Source organism: Larus michahellis, chromosome 8, assembly GCF_964199755.1.
Source record: "Larus michahellis chromosome 8, bLarMic1.1, whole genome shotgun sequence".
NCBI classification, from domain to species: Eukaryota; Metazoa; Chordata; class Aves; order Charadriiformes; family Laridae; genus Larus; species Larus michahellis.
Window position 1 is genome coordinate 44,905,041 of NC_133903.1, and position 19,658 is coordinate 44,924,698.

Below are 19,658 nucleotides of genomic sequence, written 5' to 3' on the forward strand. Positions count from 1 at the left end.
GTCCATGGGACTGTGTGCTGGGGGGTCTTGGGGTGGGAGATGTATGAGCAGGGTCCCCCTCCTTGCTGGGAGAGGCTTCTTGTGCCCGGAGGTGGGCAGTGGGTTGTCTGTTTTCAGCTCCTGAGACCTTATTCTCAAATTTACTTATAACTGCTTATTTCAGATGAGCTGAGCAGTACTGTGGCACAACATCCTGTCATGCCACCTTAATGGCATGTGGGATGTAAGAGCGCGATGAACTGGTACTGAGGGTCATAACTCTGGCTTCTTCCAGCTCACAAAGGTCTCCAGCGCTTTGAGGCCATGGAATTCAGCTCGGCAGAGAGAGGCTCTGATCCCAGCCTTGTTGGACGAGACCTGGTGCCCCGGCAAAGGTTCCTCTTCATGGAGATCATAGACAAAAAGGTAGCAATGGTGCTTATGTGAGGTTGTTTCCTGATAGCCAGGTTGTTCCCAGCTGGCCCAGGGCTAGAAAGAGGAGAGGAAGAGTGCTTCTGCAGGCAACCAGCCTTCCCTAGGCAGGAACCCTCCAAAGCAGCAGTGCAGGATGTCTCTGCTTGTGCTGCAAGCGGAGCTGGGGGTTCCCTGCAGCATTCTGGGGAGTGCCGGGGGGCAGTAGCCCTTGCTGTCTCTGACTTCAGCTGCCCCACTGTGGACTATAGTTGCCCTTTCTCTACCCACAGCAAGGCCCATATCAGACTTGGCCCTTGTGCTGCCAGTGCAAGTACCACCACCACTCTCCCTGTCCCAGCCTTGTCACGTGAAACTGGCTGCAGCAAGTACCACCCAGAGCACCTGGGGCAGCCTGTGTCACCATGCAGGTCTTCTGAGCAGGTCCTTCAGCCATTCTCCTCTTCTCTTTCCAGCTGACGCTCTACACCTACAACTGGTCCCCAGACCTGGGGGCCAACCTGAACTGCTCCCTTACTCGCCTGCTGCAGTGGCAGAATGCCCGGTCCCACATCGTGCACTGCCTGCTCAGTCAGAAGCTGGGACTCTTCCACCACCACTGCTTCATGGACACACCATGGCATGAGGACAGCAAGCAGGTAGGGCAGTCTGCTGGGCAGAGCAGTCCTTTCCTCTTCAGGAGGGGCCTTGGCAGTCTGGGAGTCTGAGGAAGGTTGCGGACGCTGGTGTGCTTTTGTGTGCTGGCATGCCCAGGTGCTCACATGTCCAACTGTGGCCACGTCCAGCCAGGCTGTTGCTGTCTGCTCTTGGAGACAGCCAGAAGTGGAAAGGGAAGCCAGATCCTGCTGCTGACAGCACTTATGGATTATTTAGACTGGAATAAGCTGGGGAATGGGCTTCCCACTGGACATTAGGGCTACCTGGGCCAAGGCCTGCTCTCCTTGGGGCTGGTGATGGAGAAGGCTAACAGAGATGTCTGCAGATGGCTAAAAATGGGTTTACTGTGTTCTTGTGGGTCCTTACTCCAAGGCTGGCAGTAAGGAGGCTTTCATGGCTGTGTCTGCTTGCTTAGGAGCCAAATCCTTTCCTGAACTCCACTTTGGAGGTGGATGCACTGATCCGGAGCTCCAGTCCCCCACCTAGCAAGGAACAGGGCCGGCTGAGCAGCTCTGCCCGCAGCCTACCATCTCTGCATTTCCATCCTGATGTGGTGCCCTTTGACGAAGCTCTGCGGGATGTTACCACCATCAAGCGCATACCCCATGGGCCTGACTTGGGACCTTTTGACCCCGTGTCTCGGCATGGGGCACAATTCCTGGAAATCAAGAGCATGGAGAGGAAAGGTAAAGGAGGGGTCTTGATGTCACAGGAGCCTCCTGGAAAAGGAGCTCAGAAAGAGCATAACAAGAGTTCTGGCACACGGGAGGGACAGTTTTCAGCGGCTCCTGCCAGGGTGCTGTGAGGGGATGGGTTATGGTCAGAGTAGGGTGGGAGCAATGGGGAGTGGTGGTACTTGGGGTTGTGGCTTGATACTCTTGTGGCTGCTTTCTCTCCTCCAGAACTGGAGAAGCAGATGAAGATTGAGAATCTCTTTGTCACCTGGCAGCAGAGATCGGCACAGTCCAACATGCCTATCAGTGTGAGTGCAGCCCAGGCGGGTGGCAGGCTGGGCCTTCTTACAGCACACTGGGAGCACCAGCTTGCCTATGGCAAAGGAGAGCACTGGAGCTCAGAGCAGGGTGCATGTCAGGGATGGTGTTTGGCAGTGGAGCAGTGCTCTCCACTTGAACTTTTGGGGTTGCTGGGCTCTAGCACCAGACTGGGAAAGGAGCCTCGCTTCCCAGCACTGGAAAGGCTGTAAAGCTGGGGGGTTCACTCCGGAGTTTGATCCCCACTTGAGCAGCAGCACAGTGTTGCGATGGCTTGTTCCCAGGCTTGACGAGGGATGCGTGCTGTAACCGTCTTGCTCTTGTGCTGTGTAGCTGGCAGACCTGGAGACCCTGAAGCAGTCCTCACGCCTGGTTCACTACTGCGCTACCCCCTTGCTCTTCGACCCGGCCTTCCGGCAGCAAATCCAGACTGACCAGCAGGGCAAGGTAGAGGGGAAGGTGAGTGTCAGCAAGCGCCAGTAGGGTTGGGCTTTGTGCACTGGGACAAAGGATGGCTTTGCAAGCTTTTCCCAAGTCAAGGTTTCTCTGAGCTCACCCCTGCATTACAGGATGCGTTTTCACCCTGTAAGGTGGAGACTGAAAAAATCGTTGGGTTCTCAAAGCCTTTCTCCTGCAACCACACCGTCCCTGAGGAAGACAGACTTCTGTTTTCTACCCAGATTATTCAGGGCTGAGTCTAGCAAAGCCATCAGAGCGTGTTGTCTGATACTGATCTGTTGAGGAAGCAAAACTTCACTTTATGCATTCAGCACCCAGACCTGGTAAACCTTGCCTGGACCCAGCAAATAGCTAGAATAATTGAAAGCAAACCAGCTGAATCTTGAGCAGGTTGCAATGTGACAGACTCTAACCAGTGCAGATCCCGCACTGGCTGTTCACGGTCTGTACGTGTGTCAGAAGGGAAGAACAGGCTGTTGTAATTTATCTAAATGTCAAAAGAATTCTGACAGGGTCTTTAAACAGAGGTTGCTACAGAAATTGAGCACTCACAAGAGAAAGGAAAAGTATCATCACAGAATGAAAACTTCACTTAGTTTTTGTAACAGAGCAAAATGAAAATTGGTTATTCAATTTGAAGAGCCTGGCAGCAGGGGTTTCAAGGTTGTGTATTGGGTTCTGTATCTCCAGATCATTTATCGCAGTACATATGAGATGTCACGCTTTGCAATGCTGTGTGGCTGTTCAGATTGGTCAGAACAGAAAAAGACTGCAAGAAACTCAAGAAGAACCTGAGTAGCCTGTGAAATGAGAGGTATTATGGGAGCTGGGACCTGGTTCCCAGTAAAACAGAGCACAATGTGGAGAGAAATTTGAAATCCTCCTGTGTTGTACACTAACTGCAGGGCCTGCACAGAGCAGATGGGTCAGTGGATTTCTTTAATTTATGAACAGTTGCATGCAAAAGGCAGGCTATTTAGAGTACATCAGAAAGGAATGTTAGTATTATGGGTAATATTTCAATATGTTTCTAAAATGCTAGTGTATTAATGTCTTCATCTGGACAGTAAGTGTGAGACCAAGCATCTTGTGGCAAAGGCACTGAACTAGAGAGAGTCAGAGAAGGTCAGAGAGACCCCAGGTAAAGAGACTGCTGCTGGGGTAGGTGAATGAAAGGGCAGGTAGAAATATGTAAAAGAGCCCCAGACTTGAAGTAGAGAGATCAAGAAAAGAAACCTACGTCTCTCACAGCACAAAGACAAGTAGTATTCAGGACACCAAAAGGAGAATTCAAAATGTTTAAAAGGAAACGCTATTCCTGTTCAGTGCTACCTAGAACTACTAGTAAATCCTGAGTAGTTAGCAGAATTCATAAGGGGATTGAACTCTTACCATGGCAATAGGAGCTGAAGCTCTGTTGAGCCTTGCGTGAACTAGTTGTGAGCCGTTAAAACTTTGTGGAAGCTGTTCTGTGGGGGGAATATGTGAATTATCCCCTTCTTCCAGGGCACCTCTTGCTGTAGTCTATTGAATTGCTGTTAGGTCAGTTCATGGCTGGGTAAAATTTGGATCTTGCGTTTCAGCTCATGCACTAGGACAGTGTTTGAGGAGCCAGCTGTTAGGGTTCTCTGGCAGAGGGGGATCTACCCTCTGCTCAACCAGAGCAACTGGTGGTGTCTCAGCAAGTGTCACCTGCTAGGGCCAGACACAGCAGCTCTCCTTAGGAGATTATTTGCTTTTCCAGAAGCGCCACCGCTCAAATGATTCTACAGCTTCAGGGAGGGACCGCAGCCACAGCTGTGACTCGACAGAAGCACTCCCCTGCAAGGTGAAGGAGGAGCCCTGGCTGCAGGAGATGTGCAACGCCTTCTTGCAGCAATACATCCAGTACCTGCAGAGCATGGGCTTCATTCTGGTACAGGTGCGGCCACCCTCACCCACCACTCGCAGGTCAGTGACATTCTGGGAACCCTGTTGTGAGAGAAGGGCTGACGCACTGACAATGCCCTAGTTTGACACAAGAAGCATTGACTCCACTGTTCAAAGCTCTCTCTGTTGTAATTTCCAGTAGCACAAGCCGGATCCGAGCTCTGGCAGCAATGGGTGTGGAGGGGAGAGGGTCCTTTTCCTACACGAAGCCAAAAGCAGAGGGGAGTCCAAAGGTGAGAGTGCATGTCTGCTAGAGGGGTGGAACTGGGATGGAAGGCAGCTGTGGAGTGGGGCAGTTCTCCTGGTTGGCTTTTGAATCGGTTTCAGACAGAAAGGATGTGAGAGGGCACAGAAAGTAAAAAAGTAAAAAGCAAAAAAAAAAATCTGTCTAGTCCAACACCATCTTTGGGATGTTGGGTCAGATGAGACCTCCTTGCCCTCCTGCATGTCTTCCTGCAGCCCCTTCTTGGACTGGGTGGAACCTGGGAAATCTCAAAAGGCTGGCAACAACTTGGAGGGGGCTCAAAAGAGGAAAAGGGTGAGCTGGGGCCAGGACAGCTGCCTTTGGGTGTGATTCTGGAGGTTTACCTGTCAGATAAACTTTAGCATCTATGTGAAGGGCAATTCTGGGGCAGAAGGATCTTGAGTTAAAGTGAGATGAATGCTGAAGTTGAAGAGATTGGAGAAGATAAACCCAGAATGGCTCTACCGCAAGAGCAGGCTGAGGCTGTTCATTTTTAAAGAAGTGGCAGCTAGGGAGGGACAGGACAGAGCTCAACCAAATCACAGCTAACCTGGGGAGGGATTGACTCCTTGCCGTCTTATTCGATACAACACCTAGACACCATCAAATGAAAGTGCTTTGAAACTGGCTCCCAATAAAAGGGGAGCAGGTAACAGTGGTCTTTATCAAAAGGTTTTGTGAACACTAAGAGCTTACATGAGTTTTGTGAACACAAGAGCTTACAAAAGAGAACAGGTAAGTACCTGGAAGAGGAATCCATCTGAGTTGCTGGTTAGGCAGAAAGCATCTGTGGCTTGTGAAATCACCCAGGGATGATGGGAACATATAGCATTTGCACACTTTTTTCTCACACTTTCCTGGCACCTACCTTTGGCTGATGTTGGTACAGGCTCATGGGCAAGCAACATCTTGCCGTTAAAATGAGAAGAGAGCAATCCACTGGAACAACTCAACAGGGGGCAAGTGAATTTGCTGGCAGCTACTCTCTGAGTCCAAGCTGGATGCCTTTCATAGCTGCTGTGTCAGGCAGATGTGATGGTCTGGGGACTGCTCGGCGGGGAGAGGTGGGAATGAGGTTTTGTGGACAGCATCACCCCTTTCAAGGTGTTTGAAAGGGGTGTTCAACATTACACGTCCTTGAACTCTAGAGACACCCTGTCCTGAGTAAGCAGGAGGCGAAGGGAGCAGTGTGCCTGGTGTGCTCTCTTGAAGGCTTGTTAGAATTCTTTCACAGTCAGCTCTGGCATGTCTGCTTTCCTCCCTTCAGCGAGGGTGCTTGGGTGATGAGGCTCCTCCATTTCCGTCTCTGCCACAGAGCCTTATGGCAGCCTTGCACTGCGGTGTGCAGGCTGCTCTCCTGTGCCAGAGAGCCTCTCCAGCTTTGTCCTTCTTTTCCTAGAGCACGAGCCCTGCTGTTGCCACCTACCATCTACAGAGAGCTCTTCCAGGTGGGATTGTGCTGATGGAGTTGGCCTTCCAGGTAAGAAGGAACAGGAAAGAAAGTACAATCTCTGGGGGTTTGAGGGCAGTCTTCAGAGGAGACAAAATGAATGATGAGGAGGGGTGCAGGGACATGGATTCTTCCTTTCTTGTCCTGCCTCTTCCGTGGTCCTGCATGACTGTGGATCATCTAGGAATGGTTCTGCAGGGCTCAGAGCAGTAAGAGTTTCCTGGAGGGGGGCTAATGAAAGATGCAAGGGCTCAGCACGAGATGTGTCGCTCTGTGCTCAGCCATGTGTTGGCTGGGATGGCTTGGTTCGGACATGAGGGGAGACAAACCATGGAGCAATAGTGTCTGGGACCCATCCCAGAATGTGAAGCATGGGGACTGTTCTCTTTCCCTGGAGAGGCTCAAGGCCTGTGCTGTGCTCATGTGCTCTCTCCTCCAGGGTTATTACTTCTGTGTGAAGCAGTACGCGCTGGAGTGCTCACGGATCCCCATGGGCCAGTCTGTGAACTCCCAGGTAATGGCTTTGCAGGCACAGCCAGTGCTCCTCAGGGTCAGGGTCTGCTTTGGGAGAGCCAGCAAGCTCTGGGACAGAGTGGGCATTTGAGGTGCAGCAAGTTCTGGAGAGCTCTGCTCCCTCCTCCTGGAAAGGCAGAGCCTTTTGCAGCCACATGCCCTCCATGGCCCGCTGCTTGAGCAAATCTGGAGTGCAGTGAAAGGTGGTGGGACGTTTGGCAAGAGGATGACTCTTGTCCTAGATTAGGGAGCAAGATAGAGCAGGCTGGGAAGGAGTAGGGGTAATTCTGTCAAAGATGACTGCTCCAGGGAAAGTCAGTGCATGGAGAGCTAGAAGCTCCCTGCTTCCCTTGGAACAAAAGGGAAGCAGAGTGGGAGCAGGGATCTGTGAACATAGATGGCTGCCCTTTGCTGGAGGAGATCACTTTCTGCACCATGAGCCCTGGTTCTTGATTACCTCTGTACCTTGCTCTACAGCACCATGGGGTTGCCTGTTCCCTTCTCTTTTGGTGTGTCATGGTGTGTCCTGCCTGTCCCCAGGGCACTGGGTGTCTGCTTAGAAGCTGACAAGCCCCAGCTGTCTGAGGCAGGAGGTGTGCATGACCATACTGTCCTTTCCAAGGTGGCTCTGTAGCAAGGCCGTGTCTTATATGTGCCAAGAGTGGTTCTAAGCTTTGAGCCTGCCAGGGCCTTGCCTGAGGGTTTGCTGAGTCTTTCCTGGGAAGCCTGCACATGCACGGGGCAGGGTTACCAGGCTGCAGCTGGCATTGCTGGGAACATCCAGGCTCTGGCTGACTTGGGAAAAGACTTTGCCTGGTTTTGCAGTGGGAGGGGATGGTCCTGGGAGCAGCAGGCGAGAGGTGTGGGACTTGCTGTAGGGGCCTTCCCACACGCTGGGACTAGCTTCCTCCAGGTGGGGCAGCTGGGCTCCTCTGCCCCTTCTCTCCCTTTGTCCCACCCTGGGCCTGTGCAGGACAGGCTGGATGCAGGAACAGGGCTGGGCAGTGCCTTGTCGTCCTTCCCACTGGCTGTGCATCTCTCTCCATCAGGGCACTCTTACAGCCAGAGCTCGCAGCAAGAGCTGCATGGGACCCAGCTCCGTCTCTGAGTCTGCGGTACGTCCTCTCCTCCCACTGCCATGCTGGGCACGGCAGGACCTGCCAGTGCAGGGCTGAACCTACCACTGGCTGTGCTTGCACCCTTCCTGCCCCAGAGCCTGGCAGTGGGAGCTGCCTCTTGCCTCCTGTGCCAGTGCTTTCTGTAGCAGTACGTGCCACAGTGGGCAGCCCAGCGTGGGAGGAGGATTGGGTGAGCCCCGGGTGCTGGCATGGGGGCAGCGCCTTGTGTTTCTTGCTCTTCGCCCTGCCCTTCTTGGGGCAGAGCTACAAGCTTCTCTCCAGGCTCTTCCTGGCTGTGCGGGTCGCCCTCTGGCTCATGGCAGCAGCAACGCAGGTGGTGCAGAGAACGAGGGCAGTCTGTTCTCATGCCAATCCTGCCTGCTGGTTTTCCCTGCTTGCCCCCTTCTTAAACCAAGGAATTAATGGTGTGAGTCAGCTGCCCAAAGAGGTCAGAGAGCCGAAAGACATTAAAACTGGGGGCTGCTGGCATGAGGACAATGCTGAAACCTTCACCAATGCTGTCCCCTGGCACAGTAGCTGTGGTTGTGGTGGGTGCATGGCCGGGGGCGTGGGTGTGTGTGAAGTCTGGTGCTGCCCTGGTAAAAGACCAGCACGCTGAGCAGAGGTGATGGCCATGTGCCGGAGGGATCCTCTCTGGGCACAGCTGTGACACACTAGCCACAGCTGCATCTGGCTTCCCAGCAGCCAGCCTGGATCCCTGTTAGTTACAGAGCACAGGGAATTAGCAGTTCTGTTGTTGCCCATCTCTGGGTCTAACCACTCCCCCCAGGTCCCTGTGCTGTCTCCTGCTCTCAGGGGACATTCAACGTGTCAGCCTTTGTAGATCCAGAACTTGCTGGGGCTCCAGCCCCAGTGTGTCCTGTACCCACTGAGGGACTCAGCTGAAAGGAGGCTGTGTCCTTCACAGCCATGTGGCTTTCAGCTCAAAGGGGGGATGAATCTCATGCTAACAGGGACGCAGTGCCGATCAGTCCATGCTGCTAGTGGAGACCAGGAGTGGGGTCAAGTGTGGAAGGAGCCACCAAGCTGTATCCCTTGGGGCCAGGCCTGCAGGTCTGCTATTTGCGGTGTGCACACAGCTTCTCGTCTGCGTCCTGCTCTGGTGTCGGGGCAGGGGTGGCTGCACTGGCTCTGCCATGCCTTGCTGTCAGCAGGGCTTTGCAGGAGGGTGTGAGGTGCCTGGTAACATTCCTGCCTTGACTCCCTGTCCCTCCGCAGCTCTCCATGCTCTTCACGGAGGAGTGTGACAAGGTGCGGGACCTCATGCACGTGCATTCATTCAGCTACGACTTCCACTTGCGTATAGTCCACCAGTATCTGCTGGGTTCCCACATGACCCTCCGCCAGGGCTACCATCTCACCAGCTTCCTGGAGGATTTCATTGCCCACCACCCTGACATCCCCAAGTTTGGCCGCAACCACGTTTTCCAAGGTGAGTAGTTCAACATGTGATCGGTCTGGGGTTGATCACCAGCCCATAAATTGGCAAAAGGTTCCCAAGTACTTTAGAAGTAAACCTGACCTGGGGAGTATCCAGGGAGATGACAAGGAGAGGATGACACGAGGGGCCCAGCTCCAGAGGAAGTCCTTGCTACCCTGTTGTGGCAGGGAGGCGGGTTGCTCTAGAGCTCTGTCCCCCAGAGTAGTTTGTAGGACACCAGGTAAGAAGCACTGAGCAGCTCCTGTGATAGCACTGTGTCCTCCTCCACTAGGCATGCTGGCCCTACCCACCAACATGATCACTGCACACCAGCTGTACAACTACATCGCTGACCATGCCAACACCTACCACATGAAGCCCCTACGCATGGCCCGGCCAACCACGGGCAGTGACAACAAGAAGGGGACGCCAGGCACAGAGCAGAACGAATATGCACTAGTCTCTATTTGGAACAGGTGAGTGCATCTGCTGCAAGTTCCTGGAGCTGCTGGAGATTGGTGGGCACCCTGTAGTCATGGGAACACTGCGCCAAGGTGCCAGCAAAGCTGCCGGTTCTACATAATGCCAGGCAGCAGTTTCGCCCAGCTTTTCTGATATGGCCGACAGGGGTGCTGTGCATGTGTACACATGCATTTGGCATTTCTCATAGCACTTCTGAGGAGTCCTGCTGTGTCAAGTTCCCCATGCCCAATAGTTCTGTTGTGACCAAGAGCTCTTGGGGAACAAAGTGAGGTCCCCTTCATAGTGGCGTGCTTTTTGTTCCCAGCTCGGGCTCCTACAAAGACTCTGAAGGTCTGCGTCATCATGATGACTTCGATGTGTCCCTGCTGGTCTGTCACAGTGCAGCACCATTTGAGGAGCAGAGCGAGGCAGAGAGACGCATGCTCCGGTGAGTACTAGGGACACAGAGATGTGACATCAAAACTTCCTAGCTGGGGAGGAGGGCTCTGGGAGAGACTGGCTCTGTCTGGGACATCACAAGCAGATTTGGTGCTGTCTGGGGAAGATCCTTGCAGGGAACTGGGCAGTGTGGTGTCTGTCCTTGTCTGGGCAGAGAAGCACCCTTACTGGCAGGGATAGAGGCGCCCATGATTCATTTGCAGCCCAGCTGAAAAGGGACCAGCCCTTCCACAGCTCACAAATGTCTCCTTGCTTTCAGCTTACGTTTCTACGTCATCATGACTAGCCAGCGGGAGCTGTTTCCCCGCCTCACAGCCGATATGCGACGCTTCAAGAAGCTGCCGCGCTTGCAAAGAGAAGTGCTGGAGCCTGTGGTGGGACGGGCGGCATGGGAGGCAGCGGAGCCAGAGACAAGCCTGGGGCAGCAACAGCCAGCAGAGCGGGAGATGTGGCAGGACGTGGAGGACAGCAGCGAGTTCTATGCAGGGGGCACACAAGTCAAACTGGGGCCAGGTCTCTTCTACACCTCACCGCTCTTCCCCTTGCTGGCCTCTGAGGTGGCTTCAGCCCAGAAGCAGCTCAGCAGCATGGTGCAGCTGGCCAAGTGCCACTGCCGCAGGGACAACCTCTGGAAGCGCCTCTTCCTTCTGGAGCCTCTGGCTTCTGACAAGCTGAAGTTGGGCAAGCTGTCACTGGTGGAGCTGGAGGAGCTGCTTGATGCTGTGCATGGGAAATCCATTGCTGATGTCGACCCCCAGCTGGTGAGCAGCAGGGATGGAGTCACGGTGCACAGCAGCTGCTGTTCTGCTCTGGAGATGGAGTGGGGTGCCGGGTGAAGGGCCTGCAGGGCACATCTCTTCCTGTTTGGTGGGAAGATAAGAGGCGGGAACATAGCTCCTAGCTGGCAGGAGAAGGGGGAGGCTGCATGGACTTGTGTATGGAGAGTGAATAGCCCTGGGTCACCACGCCTCAGTGGGCTGTGAGGGATGCATCTGACTTGGGGTCCGAAGGCTGCTGTAGCATTATGGCTGCTGGTGCCATGGCTAGAGGGAGGCTAAAATCAGCCCTTTTCCATGCCCGCAGGGATGCTTCCTCACCATGACAGTCTCCTGGTACCAGAGCCTCATCAAAGTGCTGTTGAGCCGCTTTCCCCAGAGCTGTCGGCACTTTCACAACACTGAAACTGGCACCCAGTATCTGGTAAGACACAGCCCATCGCCTACTTGCAGCCTCTCTCCCCTGTCCAGGGCCCCTGCCTGCTGTGGCTTCTCACAGTGTGAGCCTGGCATGTGCTGTCAGGACAACATGGGTGCCATTGTGATGTTGCTCTCCACTCCGCTACTGGTGCAGCGTGAGGTGTGTGCTCCTGTGGTACAGCACTGTCTGTTTGCCCTCAGGCAGGCAGGACACTGAGCCTCATGCCACATATATCCCCATGGTTTGGCAGTGTCACCTGTGAGCCAGGCAGACTTGCATCTTTGTGGCTCTATCATGCCACTCGTCCTGCATGTCAGCATGTCCCTGGGCTGGTGGTGTTCATATCCCTGTCCTGGGGTTTGTGCTGTCTCCTTTGCAATGTGTGCTGTGGCTCTCTTGACAGGTGGTGCTCAACCAGAAGTTCACAGATTGCTTCGTTCTTGTGTTTCTCGATTCCCATTCAGGAAAGACGGTAAGAACATGGGAACGTAAGAGCAGCTATATTGGCTCAGGCCGGGAGTCTGTCTAGATTGATCCAGCCAAGGGCAGGTGCCCATGGGGAGAATAAGAACAAGACAAAGAAGTTTGTTAACACTTTTCTCAGTTACTGTTCCAACATCTGACAAACTGTGGCCCAGGCCTGTCCTGAGCTAGAGGTAGCCTTCTGCAGCTTAATTTCCTTTGCATAATTTGTGGCATCCATGATTTTCCCCTGACTTGCTGCTCCATGATGCAGTTACATCGTAGGTGAAGAGCTGCCTTCCTTGGCTTGTTTTTTGAACCTCCTTCTGCTCTTTTCATGTGATGCCCCTTTGTTCTTCTATTGGAAAACAGTGAGCAGTTGATCCCCTTTTCCTTCCCAGGGTTGCGTTTGGATCATGTTGTCAGCCGCCTGCTGTATTCAGTCCAAAGCCAGAGCACACTGGGTCTGGCTGTGAGGGGTCAACCAGTGCTGCGGGTGCTCTTACCTGGGCAAAAGGGAGGGGGAGCTGCACTGTGAGGGTCCCAGCAAATCTGCACGGGCCTTGGCCTTCATCGGACTTGAGGGCAAAAATGCTCTGCTTTCAGCTGTGCTCCCAGGCAGGGTGCAGGATGGGTCACAGGGGATGCAGCTCCATGTGAGAGCAGGGGATCTAAAAGATGCTTCAGTCCACATTGAGGCTTTTGCAGAGACTGCAGCGTAACCGATCCTTCTGTAAATAAATCACACTCCATCTAAAGGCAGGTAGGGGAGACAGAAGAGGTGGTGCCTGCTGGAAGGCTGCTCAGTGCCTCCTGCCACCTGTTGGTCAAGAGCCCTTCCCATTTTGTGCTGGAGCTTTTGTTGTGGCCAGTTCTATCCTCTTCATGCCAGTGGTAGTTCAGAGCTGAACCTGCTCTTTACTCTGCAGATACTGGCTTCCTCCCGGGTCGCTGAGGTTCACCTCCACATCTGAAGGTGGAATTTTTGCTAAGTCTGTTGCTGTATTAAGCAAGCAGAGCTCTTAAGCCTGCCTTGCTTTCTCCAATGGCTTCATTGTCATTCAGAGCCCTTCATGGCTCAGGTCAGCCTTTGTAAATACAGGTGTCCGGGACTGCACCCATTCCCATTCCTCCCTATTCCTGAGGAGCCTCAGCAGAGCATTCTGTGATTGCACTAAGGTTTTTATGTCCCTGCCTGGTGCTTCTGGTACAGCCTAGGGTGGCATTTGCCTTTTCATGTTCCTGTCTTCCTGGTCATAGTGTCACCTTGTGGTCATTGATATGATATGCCCAGACCCTCTATCACCTCTCCCAGTGACTCCCATCTTATAAGAGAAATCCTTTATGTTCCTCATGTTGTATTTCGTGCTTAACATTCATCCCATTCCTGTGGCATCTCAAAAGTCTCTAGAGCTTTTTTTCATTATCCCAATCCTCTTTTGTATTAGTGCCTCAAATTTTATCGGCATGCTCCTCATCTTTGTGCCAGACTCATTAAAGTACTAAGCAACTTGAGTCCCAAAACTGTCCTGGAGGAACTCCACTTGTAACCTCCCCAGCCTGATACTTCCCCTTTCAGCACTACCATCTTCATCTTATAATTTTTGCATTAATTCCTATCTTTTCAGCTTACCTAAATTTCCCATGTGGCACTACATCAAATCCTTCCTGAAGCTCAGATAAGATATACTGTGATTCCTTTGTCTAGAAATACTACCTTATCAAAGAAAACTCTAGTGTTAGCACATCACTTTGGTAACACCAAGCTGCACTTTCCTCCTGGTTCGTTCTCTCCAAGTCTCTAAAGCCTTGCACACTGCTGGAATTAGGTTCACAAATCACTTTCTCTTCCCTCGTAAATGATGGTGCTGCATTTGCTGTTTTGCAGTTACACAGCTGTTCCCATGGCTTTACGGGTTTGTTGGGGGACCCTGGCTACTACATGTGCTGCGTTTCAGCTCTGGAGAGCATCCAGTCCCCGTGTCTTGCTTCCATGACACTGATCTCGGTGCACTGAGTCGCTGGCGTTTTTCTTCTGCTTTAGTTCCTGCGGCCTTCTCTTCTGAACCCTGTTCTGTGCTCCCCTCTGCCCTTGCCCTGCCTTGTCAGTACAGTCACTAATGAGAATGGAGCAGCCAGCATTTATTTTTAGGATTGCAGTTATTATGTTTAATCTCCTCCCCTTCCCCAGTTGTTGCACTCCTACTCTTTGCCTTAGAAGAAGAGATTTCCCTCTGATTTCCCTGGAAGCCCCTATTACTGTGGAGGCAGTAGGATCCCTCCTCTCCTGAGGCTGCTGCTGGGGTTGGTGTAACTGCAGAGGCATGGGGGCTGGGACAGAGTGGGCAACTCCTTGCACCTAATTTCCACCGGGAAAATTGGGAGGAGGCTCAAACATGCTCTGTCACAGAAGGAGACACTAGCTTAGTGCTGTTGGCATTTTGGGACTTCTCCCTTTTTTGACATTGTCAAAAAAGTGCCCAGGCACCTGGACTAGCGAAGGCACAGTGCTTGTCTGAATCCTGTCCCCTGACCTGCTCCTCCTTCTCAGCAGAGCCTCACCGTGGTTTTCCGGGAGCCATTCCCAGTGCAGCCCCAGAACAGCGAGAGCCCTCTGCCTCAGCTTGTGTCCACATACCACCACCTGGAGTCAGTTATCAACACGGCCTGCTTCAACCTCTGGACCGGCCTGCTCTAGCACTGGCACCCCCATCCTGGAGCAACACATGTACCGGACCTCTTGGTGTGGCTGTGCCATGGGTGACAATGGGGAAGAACAGGCCTCTGAGGGGGACCTGTGCTCCGGCACCACAGGCAGCGCTGCTAGCGGCACGCATGGATACTGAACTGAGGAGCCTGGGGATGTGCACCTCCATCGTTTGCTGGCTGGCTGGTGTGGCCCTCGGTGTGCTGCTTTTGGTGCGTTTGATACTGAATGACCTTGAACCGAACCGCAAGGGCCGGAGCTTGGCTGCTGTGGCTTGGCTGAAGTAGAGCGACTCTCAGGGACACAGCTTTGGCATCTGCAGGTGAGTTCTGCCTGTCGGGAAGGCATGGAGGAGCATGTGCAGCATGTCTTCTGCACAGGGCAGCACTGCCCAGCGCTCTGGCTTTAGATGGGAAGACTCCTGCATTTCAGCGCTCTGGACAATGAGGCTGCCCACTTGTGGCCCTTTGCTTTCAGCAGGAGAGCGCCAGATGGGACAGGAAAGGTGAACTGGACCAGGGAAAGGTTTTATGGAGATGTACATTAAAGCCATTGATGTATCTGTGAAATAAACTGAACCAGATCCCCACTCATGTGCCATAGGCTAGGATGTGCAAAGCCTCCTGTAGGGGATGCAGAGGCAGCCCTGGCTGTGGGGCTGGCAGGGTTTGCACCAGAGTCTCCTACTGGCTCCGGAGCAGAACAGGCACCCCCCAGCCCATTACCTTGGTTCGGGCAGCCTGCAAGGGGGCTGCTTGCTTCACTTTCCCCACCTGCTGCAGCATCAGTGCTGGGCACTGGCAGCAGCCTCAAGAACTGCAGGACTTCGAAGCGCAGAGCCCTCTTCCCACAACTCCACTCACCAGCTGGAGCTGGACCGGGAACACTTGCGCCCTTCCCAAGGAGTGAACGCTCCCCTCAGCAGGAGGGACTGGAAACCTCTCCCTGGGCACCCCTGCAGACTGGAGATGAAGGTGCTGCTGTGTACCTCACATCACCTACAGTGGTGCCCATACCATCCCCAAATATGACATGCTTAGATAGTGCTTGAGTACCAACTGCCGGGGCTGGCCCGGCAGGGCAATAGGACATAGGTGCTTTTAACTTTGACCCAAGTCATAGAGAAGACAGACACGCTCCTCTGTTAAGCCATTGCTTTGAAGTTTATTCCAACGTTTTCCTTGGTTTACTCTGCTGCTTTGCTGGTCCCACCATGCCGCAAGCCTCGGCTCTCCCAGTACGAGCGCAGCCAGCCCAGACCTTCCAGAGTGTCTCCTGCAGTGACAGACACGGCCTCCTGCTGGCACCCAAGGCAAGCTGGAGCAGGTGCTGTTCTGGGCAGGGCTCTCATCCCCAGGTAGGGACCCTGATGCCTGCCACTCTCCAAGACATGCCTACCTCTGCACAGGCCCCAGCCAACTGGTCCATGCTGGGACCTGCCACTGGTGCTCAGACCACCCCCAGGGCCACTCACCTTTTGGAGCATACTCGCACCCCACGTAGCCACTGTAGCCGAGGGACTCCAGGAGCTCAAAGATGTAGGGGAAGTTCAACTCCCCAGGACTATCGGGCTCATGCCGCCCTGGCACCTGTGCAATCTGCATATGACCTAGGGAGGGAATGGGAGATGCTCTGCCCAAGGCAGCCCTTGCAGCAGCCTTCTCTAGGCATGGGACAAGGTGACACAAGAACAGCCCCCCATTCCCAGCCAGCTGCAGCAGAGCGTGGGGCAGTACGGCCCCATCTCAAAGCCGCTCCTGCCCCGTGGCCGGTTTGGGTGCAAGGTGTTACCAATGAGTGGGAAGTATGTTTCCAGGTTGCGAGACAAATTCCCATCCATGATCTGGCAGTGAAAGAGGTCCTGTGGGAGACGGAGGAGCTCAGCAGCAAGCAAAGATGGCTGTGACGGCAGTCCCTGTCCCTCGCCATGTTCCCAGGAGGGAATAACAAGCCCACAGCCCCTGGGATTCCCCTGTGGGCGTGTGGAAGGTTCCCTGGTGGAGGGTGGCCCCTGGAGATCTTCAGTGCTGACTCACCAGCTGCAGCTTCAGGTTGGGCCGTCCCACCTTCTCCAGGATGGCAGCAGCTAAGGGTGCAAAGAAATGAGAGACCATCACCCTCAGGCTCGAAGCTTCATTGTGAAGCCCCACGATCCCCCTTCGTCAGCTGTGCTCCCTCAGCATCTCCCTGCAGGTAAGGCAACCTCCTGCCTTTCAGACTTTGGGGATCCTTCTCCCTTGAAGAAGACTTTGGGGAGAAATGTCTGCCTCACCTTGGTGCGGGGTGTTCAGAAAGTAGCGAGGGTCAGTGATGCGGTTGTTAATAGGCTCCACTAGTCCAATCATGTCTTCCTGTAACACAGTAATGTTACCTGTGGACCATCCTGTCACCTCTGCAGCAGGGAGCACACCTTCCCCGTGCCAGGCTCGAGAGGGATTCTCCATCCTCTGTACCCTAAGAGCTGCACGCATGGAGCAGGACCTGTTCCCCACTTACCTGGGCCAGGAGGTCAGCAGCATATCTGAGATTCTCGATGAAGGTGGTTTCCATCTCATCTGCCACTGCTGCCCGGTCTGCGCCCAGGGGAACCCGCCCTGCCATCAGGTGGATCCTACAGACACATCAGCCACAGGCAGCTGCCCCAGTCTCCAAGCAATACACCTTTCTCTGCGTGTGGAAAATGGGGCCAGGGTGGGGAAGCAGACACAGAATGGGGTAAGAGGAGCCATGACAGGCACCAGCAAGCAGCAGGGACGCAACCTCGCTACGCTGAGGGATGTCTGTGAACATTTTGCCTCACAAATCACAGACCTTGCTTCTTCCCTCTTGCCAGCTGCCGCTAGCTGGAGCTTTCTTGGAGCTGCTCCTGGGGCTGCCCAAAGGCCAGCACGATGGGCAGCAGGCATGCTGCCTCTGCCAGGGGCAGGTCGGACACCTTCTCTTGCCACTTGCTGGCTTAGAGCAGGGAGGGGATGGTGGCCAGTGCTGGGCTGTGTGCAGGGCTCAATGGCCCGGTGAAAGCAAGGCTCTTCGGCAAGCGTTTGGGGAAGGCATACAATGGAAACAAAAACCTCTTTATTCTGCCCACTACCAGAGAACGCCAAGGGGTCCGGGCAAGCTCTGGCCCGCCTGGCCCATGCCCTCCCCAGGGCTTTGGACTGCATTTCTAAGGGAAAGCATGGTGCGAAGTAAAGGGAATAAAAAGGCCAAGTTGTTTTTCTGAAGGGGGTTGTGCCAGGCTAATTGCATCTCTTACAGTGCTGTGCTCAGTGCGGCCTTCAATAAAGCAACTCCTGTGCTGTCCTGGGGGAAACGACGGGTATCATCGGGGAGGAAATGGGGAGGATTATCCCAGGGACTGTTGTGTGGAGGTGCGGACAAAAGCCACCACGGGGAAGGGCAGGGCTGGACGAGAGTACGGGCCAGCGCTGGGCCAGCTCCCAGCGACCGCGTTACGGCCGGGGCTCCGCAACGAACCGTCTGTCACCAAACACCACCGAGCGTGGAGAGACCCAGTGGGAGGGCAGCACGGCGGTGCAAAGGGCAACCCCCGCTGCTAGGAAGAGCTGGAGCAGGAAGGTTCCGGAGGAGCGACTTAGTGCGGCCGGGGGGATCCGAGGCGCCGCAGGAGCGGGGTCTCGCCTCGCACCTACCTGGGGCAGCCCACCGCCCGGGCGTACTGCACCGCCGCCGACAGGTCCTGCCGGAAGGCAGCCTGGCGACCGGGCACGGCCGCCAGCCCCATCTCGCCCGCCTCCTGGTTCCCTAGGAGAGACCGACGGGGCGGTCAGCGGCGCCGGGGCGCCCCCGCCGTTACCCTAGGGGCGCCCCCCGCCCGCGCAGCCCGGGGGAGGCGGCCGTACCGGGAGGGGTGTTGAGGAGGACGATCCGCACCCCGGCGCGTTCCGCCGCGGCCCGCAGCGCCTGGGCCGGGCAACCCGCCGGCCAGGCCGCCTCCACCGCCCCGAACCCGGCGGCCGCCGCCGCCTCCAGCCGCGCCGGCAGCGCCGGGAGGTGCGGGAAGAGCCAGGAGAGGTTGGCGGAGAAGCGGAGCGACATGGCGCGCGGCGGGGGCGGGGCCAGGCGGTGCAGGGGCGGGGCTATGCGGAGTAGGGGCGGGGTCATACTGGGCATGGGCGTGGTTATGCGGAGTCACACGCGGTGGGGGCGTGGCTATGCTGAGTAGGGGCGGGGCCGAGGCGGAGCTTTCCCGCCAGCCCGGCCGCCGCGTCCCGCGTGTGCAGCGGCGGGTCCCGGCAGGGCCGACCCACCCGTGGGGCTGCCGGGAGGGCCCGCGGGCGTGAGCCGGCCGCATCCTCGGCCTGGGCACTGCGGGAGCGCAGCAGCTCACGGCTGCTACGCCCGCAGCGCTCTGCCCTGCGAGGGCGCAGCAGGGCGATGGCTCCAGCCATGCCGGTGCGTGGGGTCACGGCACCCGTGTGGGTCAGCGGCCCCACGCCGCGCCCCGCTGGGCAGAGCCGGCCCCATGCTGCCTGTGGCACAGGTGGGGTTCCTGTCTTCGTCACGGAGGCGTGCTGGGGGTGGCCGTCACGGGGGGCAGCTGCATCCTCCCTGGGAAAGGTGTTTTTGCCAGGTGTTGGCCTGACATACGCAAAGCGCCGTGTTAATTGGTTTCCTGGGGAGCTTGTCTCTAACAGTGTCTCATTATGCAAGAAACGGTTTCTTTTTTGTCCCGCGCTCTGCATATTTTACCATAAAATGTTCATCTCCGCTTCTCCAGTGTGCGGGAGTCTGACCCCTGCGGTGCCCATGACCAGCCCCGTGTCCCCCGTCCCTGTCCCCTGTGCTCTCCCAGCACAGCTCGCGGGCTGCAGGGCCAGGGTGGGTGTCCTGTCCAGCCCGTGGCCACCCAGGGGCTGTGCCGGGGCTGGCAGAGGCGGCACTATGAGCCATGGACATTTTGCAGCCCCTTGTGCTGAGCCTGTTTCTGGGGGTTGTGACCCACCTGCCCGTGCCTGGGGAGCCCTGCGTGCTCCGGCTCCTCCGTGACCACAGCAGAAGCCCTCTGCAGCCCCCAGCCCCATGGCCCGCTGCAAACCCCAGCAATTCCCGGCAGTTTGGGAGAGCCCAGCCACAGCGAGAGGTTTTTGGTGGGAGGACAGGGCAGCGCCAGCCAAGGGGAGAGCAGCGGTGAAG

The 19,658-nt window shown here is 55.5% G+C and overlaps 2 protein-coding genes across 11 annotated transcripts in view; one reads left to right on the forward strand and one right to left on the reverse strand.

The window, feature by feature from the left end:
- The window catches only part of SZT2 (SZT2 subunit of KICSTOR complex), a 61,739-nt gene extending 44,008 nt beyond the window's left edge, over positions 1–17,731 (forward strand). For 3 of the 10 annotated variants that reach the window (XM_074596517.1, XM_074596520.1, XM_074596519.1), the window contains exons 57-73: positions 275–405; positions 867–1,049; positions 1,484–1,754; positions 1,971–2,050; positions 2,394–2,519; positions 4,264–4,469; positions 4,588–4,681; positions 6,092–6,172; positions 6,582–6,656; positions 7,705–7,770; positions 9,013–9,226; positions 9,507–9,690; positions 10,002–10,124; positions 10,395–10,896; positions 11,219–11,335; positions 11,736–11,804; positions 14,346–15,090. In XM_074596517.1, coding sequence (XP_074452618.1) covers positions 275–405; positions 867–1,049; positions 1,484–1,754; positions 1,971–2,050; positions 2,394–2,519; positions 4,264–4,469; positions 4,588–4,681; positions 6,092–6,172; positions 6,582–6,656; positions 7,705–7,770; positions 9,013–9,226; positions 9,507–9,690; positions 10,002–10,124; positions 10,395–10,896; positions 11,219–11,335; positions 11,736–11,804; positions 14,346–14,492 — 2,669 coding nt within the window. In that variant the 3' untranslated portion in view covers positions 14,493–15,090. Of the gene's footprint in view, positions 1–274; positions 406–866; positions 1,050–1,483; positions 1,755–1,970; positions 2,051–2,393; positions 2,520–4,263; positions 4,470–4,587; positions 4,682–6,091; positions 6,173–6,581; positions 6,657–7,704; positions 7,771–9,012; positions 9,227–9,506; positions 9,691–10,001; positions 10,125–10,394; positions 10,897–11,218; positions 11,336–11,735; positions 11,805–14,345; positions 15,091–16,351 lie in introns of those variants that run through there. The other 7 variants (XM_074596523.1, XM_074596524.1, XM_074596525.1 and 4 more) reach the window with 4 other exon arrangements.
- On the reverse strand, positions 15,638–18,568 carry HYI (hydroxypyruvate isomerase (putative)). The gene is made up of 8 exons (XM_074596527.1): positions 18,365–18,568; positions 18,155–18,266; positions 16,998–17,112; positions 16,774–16,852; positions 16,538–16,587; positions 16,293–16,362; positions 15,976–16,110; positions 15,638–15,776 (listed from the first exon to the last, which is right to left on the reverse strand). Exons 1-8 carry the CDS (start codon positions 18,558–18,560, stop codon positions 15,688–15,690), a joined length of 846 nt encoding a protein of 281 aa, XP_074452628.1. The 5' UTR covers positions 18,561–18,568; the 3' UTR covers positions 15,638–15,687.
- Positions 18,569–19,658: the final 1,090 nt, after the last annotated feature.